General features: G+C 46.3%; 1 protein-coding gene across 1 annotated transcript in view; it reads right to left on the bottom strand.

Annotated features, from left to right (window-relative positions):
• Window positions 1-2,312: 2,312 nt before the first annotated feature.
• ACOT2 (acyl-CoA thioesterase 2) overlaps window positions 2,313-7,238 on the bottom strand; it is a 40,533-nt gene continuing 35,607 nt past the window's right edge. Inside the window, exons 3-4 of the mRNA XM_045396704.2 lie at window positions 4,718-4,920; window positions 2,313-3,066 (exon numbers count right to left, since the gene is read on the bottom strand). Of these exons, the coding sequence (XP_045252639.2) occupies window positions 2,461-3,066; window positions 4,718-4,920 (809 nt within the window). The 3' untranslated portion in view covers window positions 2,313-2,460. The remainder of the gene's footprint in view (window positions 3,067-4,717; window positions 4,921-7,238) is intronic.

Genomic DNA, 7,238 nt, shown 5'->3' with positions numbered 1-7,238 from the left:
GCCTGTAATCCCAGCTACTTGGGAGGCTGAGGCAGGAGAATCACTAGAACCCAGGAGGTGGAGGTCGCAGTGAGCCAAGATTAAGCCATTGTAGTGTAGCCTGGGCAACACAGTGAGACTCCGTCTCAAAAAAAATTGTTTTTATAAGATGGTGTCCCACTATGTTACCCAGGCTGGTCTTGAACTCCTAGGCTCAAGCAATCCTATTGCCTCAGCCTCCCATGTAGCTGGGATTACAGGCATGTGCTTCTACACCCATCAACTCATCTGTGGTGCTTCTGAATCTAATATTCACCAGCCTAAATTTCTAAGAATGGGCAATAGGGTCCCTAAGGTCTCAAAAGGGCGTCAGCAGACTCAAGTTTGGGATCCAGCATCTACTAAAACAGGTTTTAACTATTGCACTTTTCTAAGAGAGTCACATATAATTGCAAGAGAAAAGATAAAACAGTATGAACTGAAATTTTGTGTTGTGCCCTGGCATCTTGGGGTGGGACTTGGCCAGGCCAGCTATGGGCACTGTCCCAGATTGCATCATCTCTAAGAGTTCTCAGAGCCTCGGGTCGTGTGTACTCTAAATGGGGCTCCGTGCCCTGCACTGGCTTTCTTGTGGAAGTTTGGACAGACGTGGCACCAGCTGCATTGGTGGGTTGCAGAGTACCACAGGAGGTAGCTTCATCTCAGGATATCAGCTCTCTACTGTAGATCTGGTTATATTCTACTGCTACAAAACCATGAATTCCTTCAGAAAAAAGGTGCCTGAAGCTGGCAGCGGTGGCTCACACCTGTAATTTCAGCACTTTGGGAGGCTGAGGCAGGAGGATTGTTTGAGCTCAGTAATTCAAGACTAGCCTGGGTAACACTGGGAGACCCCATCAGTACAAAAAATTAAAAATTAGCCAGGCATGGTAGTGTATGCCTGTGGTCTCAGCTGCTAGGGAGGCTGAGGTGGGAGGATTGCTTAAACCTACAAGGTTGAGGCTGCAGTGAGCCGTGACTGTGCCACCGCACTCCAGCCTGGGCAACAGAGTGAGACCCTGCCTCCAAAAAAAAAAAAAACAGAAAGGAAAGAATAATAAATTAAGGCTTTTTTTCTTTTAATTACAACTAAGGTTTAAGAAAAATCAAGTTTATTGTAGAACTATTTATATCAAGTAATATAAATATTGTCTTTCTTTTTTTTTTTTTTTTTTGAGACAGTATCTTGTTGTCACCCAGGCTGGAGCACAGTAGCACGATCTCGGCTCACTGCAACCTCTGCCACCCAGGCTCAAGCAGTTCTCCCACTCAGCCTCCCAAGTAGCTGGGACTATAGGCATGCGCCACCGTGTCTGGCTATTTGTTTGTAGAGACTGGGTTTTGCCATGTTGCCCAGGCTTGTGTTGAACTCCTGAGTTCAAGCAATCCACAGGTCTTGGCCTCCCAAAGTGCTGGCGTTACAAGTGTGAGCCACCACACCAAGCCTAAATTGTTATTTAATTTCACATTTATCATTGTAAAAATCACTTATGTAATTCCTCTAACTAATGTTTTATCAGCTTTTGAAACACTTAAATCCTAAAGGTCCATATGTATAAACAGGAACGTAAAATTTATTTGCACTAGGAGAATCCTTATTAATCCAAGAAGATATCAAAGAAAAAAGTATTTGTTTTGAAAATTTTTAGTAGTTTTATATCTAACTAGTAATCAGTTTATAGGCAAGATGTTAACTTCCATTCTTAAACGAGAAACTCAAATCTGATATACTTTTTATATTATGTGCTTTTCTTCCACAGTAGGTAATCATTTAATTAATTAACTAATTAATTAATTTTTGAGGCAGAGTCTTCCTTTGTTGCCCAGGCTGGAGGACAAGAGCGCAATGTCGGCTCACTGCAACCTCTGTCTCCCGGCTTCAAGCAATTCTCCTGCCTCAGACTCCCGAGTAGCTGGGACTACAGGTGCACACCACCACACCTGGCTCATTTTTTGTATTTTTAGTAGAGATGGGGTTTCGCCCCGTTGGCCAGGCTGGTCTCAAACTCCTGATCTCAAGTGATCCGCCCACCTTGACCTCCCAAAGTGCTAGGATTACAGGTGTGAGCCACCACGCCTGGCTTATTTATACTCATTCAGTAAATAACTATTGAACTCCATTTATGTACCAGACACTGTTAATAGATGTTACTCACTTTTCCTTTCAGAACTAAAGCCTTATCAGTTGTGTGTTCAGATAGGAAGAAGAGACTTTTTCCACTTCTTCTGTTTTCTACAGTTACTCCCTTCCCAAACTGATCAAGTGTACAGTTTATAAAAATCTTCAAAACTCATTCTTACTGGTAAATTCATTTTAATAATGAGGGGGAGAAACTTTAAGTAGTTATTAAAAAGAAAAGAATGAATACACATACACACACTAAATGTGGCAGATGTTTCCAGGAGAGATTAGCAACAGAGAGGCCACATGATCAATAAAATTTACACTTTTGCTGGGATTGTCCCCTCTTGGCCACCCAAGTGTTTGTGGAAGAAAGTCTGGAGTTGTTTCCAAGCATCCACCTGAGCCATGGCATGAGCCCTGGGCTCCCCTCCGAAGATAATAGCACTGCCCACCAAGGCATGCAGGGAAGCCCGGCACAGCGGGAAGTAAGGAGGCTCAATATAGTGTCCCGCCCCTGCGTAACAGATGATCTGGGGCTTTCTCCTCCCATGGGCCTGCAAGCGTTTACAGGCCTCATTAGCATAGAACTCACTCTTCCAGTTGTGGTCATCCTGACCTACCAGGAACAGGAAGGTGCTCTCTGCCCTTTCCACAGGAATGAAGCTCTTCTGGTCAGGTCCTTCCAAAGGGCTGTTCAGGACATCCACAATGTCTGCATAGCCATCTTTGGTCACCTTGATGCGATTTCTGTTGACGCCCACCGGGGGCAGGGTCTCACCCTTGTAGTGTAAGGTTCCCCCAACATTGGCCACAGAGCCATTGATGATGACAGCAGCCGTGATGCCCTTCAGGAAAGAGGCCATGGAAAGGCAGAGCTCACCCCCTTTGGAAACTCCAAGCAGCCCAACTCCTGGACCTTTTACCTGAGAAAGGGACAAGGAAAAAGAAGAAGAATGACTCCACAAACAGTGAAACACGGTGAGTTGTGCCCACCCTGGAAGTTACTTGAACCTGAGTCTGAATCTGGGTTCTACCATTTACCCAGATTTGCAGCTTTGGGAATTTACCCCCACTCTATCTCTTCCTTTCCATAATTTCTCCATCACCACTCTTGGTGATAACCATGTGGAAGATCTATCAACCACTCCGGTTTCTCAGTTCCTTAATCTCGTATCTCCCATGATCTTTTTCTCTCTCCCACCTGAGCCACCCATTCCCACTGTCATAACTAAACTGAGTCATCATCAACAAGTACATCATCTCATGGCCGGGTGTGGTGGCTCACGCCTGTAATCCCAACACTTTGGGAGGCTGAGGCGGGTGGATCACTTGAGGTCAGGAGTTTGAGACCAGCCTGGCCAACATGGTGAAACCCCGTCTCTACTACAAATACAAAAATTAGCCAGGCAGTAGTGGCATGCACCTGTAGTCCCAGCTACTCGGGAGCCTGCGGCAGGAGAATCGATTGAACCCGGGAGGTGCAGGTTGCAGTAAGCCTAGATCATGCCATTGCACTCCAGCCTAGGTGACACAGCAAGACTCCATCTCAAAAAAAAAAAAAAAAAAGAAAGAAAAAACATACTGGAATTTAAAATTGTGTAATACCAACTATGAGTATATTCATTAGCAGAAAATATAGTAACATAGAATTGCATAGAAACTGTCTTTAAGAGGCCAAGTATGGTGGCTCACACCTGTAATTCCAGCACTCTGGGAGGCCGAGGTGGGCAGATCACTTGAGGTCAGGAGTTTGAGACCAGCCTGGCCAACACGGCAAAATCCCATCTCTACTAAAAAAAAAAAAAATACAAAAATTAGGCCAGGCATAGGGGCTCATGCCTGTAATCCAGCACTTTGGGAGGCCAAGGCGGGTGGATCATTTGAAGTCAGGAGTTCAAGACCAGCCTGACCAACATTGTGAAACCCCACTTCTACTAACAACACAAAAATTAGCTGGGCATGGTGGCAGGTGCCTGTAATCCCAGCTACTCGGGAAGCTGAGGCACAAGAATCACTTGAACTTGGGATGTGGAGGCTGCAGTAAGCCAAGATCACAACACTGGACTCCAGTCTGGCAACAGAGTGTGACTCCATCTCAAAAAAAAAAAAAAAGAAAGAAACTGTAAGAAGTGACTTAAGGCCGGGCGCGGTGGCTCAAGTCTGTAATCCCAGCACTTTGGGAGGCCGAGACGGGCGGCTCACAAGGTCGGGAGATCGAGACCATCCTGGCTAACACGGTGAAACCCCGTCTCTACTAAAAAACATACAAAAAACTAGCCAGGTGAGGTGGCGGGCGCCTGTAGTCCCAGCTACTCGGGAGGCTGAGGCAGGAGAATGGCGTGAACCTGGGAGGCGGAGCTTGCAGTGAGCTGGGATCCGGCCACTGCACTACAGCCTGGGCGACAGAGCGAAACTCCATCTCAAAAAAAAAAAAAAAAAAGAAGTGACTTAAAAAGGTAGTGTGTGTTGGGGTAGGGAATGGCTGCCATGAATGGGCCAACTTCTGTGAACACGCAGACCATTCAAGAAGAGACCTGATACATCATAGCCCGTAAATCTGAGAGAAGAGCTAACCTCAGGATGACTGAGCAAGTAGTTCACAGCTTCTTCAAAGTACTCCAGATGGAGGATGTCCATGGTCTTGGGGAGGTCTTCATAGTTATAATAAGCCAGAGCCAGCACAGCAAAACCCTTCCCAGCCAGCAGACTAGCCCGATACTCCAGCAGGCCACCTCCAGTTCCGAACATGTCCACAATCCCAGGAAAGGGCCCGGGTTCTTGGAAAGAAACAAAACAAAACGCAAAGCTAAGCTATTCCTGAAACAGCTGGATGGTTTCTTATCAAGTTAAATACACACTTACCATACATGTGACCCAGCAATCCCACTCCTAGGTTATATTCCCACGAGAAATGAAAACCTGTGTTCGTCCAGAAACTTCTGGCAAGTGTTGATAGTGACTTTACTCATTATAGCCAAAGACTGGAAACAACCCATATGTCCTTTGACTGGTGAATGAATCCATTTAATGGTGCGCCACCAACAAACAGCAAGAAAGACTGCTACGTACAAAACACAAATGCCTCTCCAGTGCACTCAACAGAATGCACTTATTCAACGGAGACAGACTCAAAACGGTACTCATTCCAAATGACTCCACCCACTGAATATTTTTACCATTTACATTAAAGGGTTGTATTTCACACAAGAAAAATAAATAATGCAGGCCGGGTGCAGTGGCTCACTCCTGTAATCCCAGCCCTTTGGAAGGCTGAGACGGGTGGGTCACCTGAGATCAGGAATTCGAGACCAGCCTGGCCAACATGATGAAACCGTCTCTACTAGAAATACAAAAATTAACCGGGTGTGGTGGCGGGCACCTGTAATCCCAGCTACTCGGGAGGCTGAGGGAGGAGAATCACTTGAACCCGGGAGGCAGAGGATGCAGTGAGCTAAGATTGCACCACTGCACTCCAGCCTGGGGGAAAGAGCCAGATGCTGTCTCAAGAGAAAAAAAAAAAAAAGAATGTAAACACCTTATGGGCAACACTTCAAGAAACAGTTCAGTGCTGATACCCTCAAGCCATCAAAGTCCCACAGACCCCCTACCCCCTGTGCCCTTTCCTCACTTTCCAGTATCCTGGACTTTCTGTGTATCACTCTCTTGGTTTTTATAGTATTAACACTTAGATATGTACCTTAATATTTTATTTTGCCTATTTTTTGCATTTTATATAAATGGAATGACACTGAATGTGTTCTCCTAGGTTTTGACTGTTTCACTCAACAGTGGTTTGGAGATTCATCCATGTTCTTTTTTTCCTTTTATTTTGTATATCTTGATAGATGTTGATTCTTGTAGCTGTAGTTCCATCACTTTCACTGCTGGAAATATACCTCAGTTTATTAATCTGTTCTATTGTTGATGGACATTTGGGCTGCTTCCAGTTGGCTTTGCTCTTTTTTTAAATTAACCCAGACTGCTCATCTGCAATGGCTTTCCTCTTATAAGGAATACGCCTCCTGGTGCACATGTACCAGTAGAATAAGATACTTAACTGTGTAAGTTAAGACACATTGTTTCCCAGAGTAGATGAACATGTTCACTCCTTCTAGCAGCGTGGAGTTTCCTTTCCTCCACACACTGGTCAGCAATTGGTAATGCTGGCTTCTAAAAGTCTGCCACCTCTGAGGGTGTGAAATGTACTCTGTTGTTTTATTTTGCATTTCTTTGATTATTAATAAGGATAAGCATCATTTCATTTTTACATTGGCTGATTGCTCTTTATGTAATAAAAGTATCCAGTAACCTCAAATTTCCATTGGACAGCAAGAGGCCTTCCTATTGTAAATGCTAATTTACATAAACCTGAACATACTGTGGGAGTTGAAAGAAAAGTTGCAAAAATGAGAAACTTTTAAAAGAGCATTTGTGGGCCCCATGTCCCTAGGATCCCGAGAAACCCCAGTGCCCCAGCAGCCATGAGCACAGCCCAGGCGTGTGCTGATGGACAGGGACCGCGTGCTGGCAGCTTCCAGACGGCCTCCTGCGGGACTTCAGCCGCCCCTCCTCAGGGAGCTGCCTGTGACACTGCAGCAGCGCCGCAGCTTCCTGGTCTGGAAGCAGTACCGCACCCTGCTGCCCGACCTGGTGGATAAAGAGGCCCATGGGTGTGAAGCCCTAGGCTTTTCCCTAGACGCGGAGCCCAATCACGGAGGGCCTTGCGAGAGATGAAGCACATGCAAAACACAGAGGTCTACATACTGCACCAGCCCCTGCCCAAGTATGACCACTGTGTGCGTGAGAAGCACCGCTGGGTAGAGCAGCACCTGGAGCCCCAGCTTGTGGAGCAAATCATCCTGACAATGGACAAGACCGTGGTCTTTGGGGACTTGCTCACTGATGACAACCATACCATTCGAGGCCAAGAGGAGAGGCCACAATCAGTACCTGGTCCTACCCTGCACAAGGTGGTGGCTGCCCTCCTGGAGTGACAACAGGGGGGAGATCATAGACAGGCAGCGGGGAGCTAGGCAGCAGGAACGAACAGGCCCTGCAGGGGGCAGCATCTGCAGCTGGAGCAAGGGCGGGCAGG

The sequence above is a fragment of the Macaca fascicularis genome, chromosome 7, assembly GCF_037993035.2.
Source record: "Macaca fascicularis isolate 582-1 chromosome 7, T2T-MFA8v1.1".
In the NCBI taxonomy this organism is placed as follows: Eukaryota; Metazoa; Chordata; class Mammalia; order Primates; family Cercopithecidae; genus Macaca; species Macaca fascicularis.
This window is presented reverse-complemented; position numbering and strand designations above follow the sequence as displayed.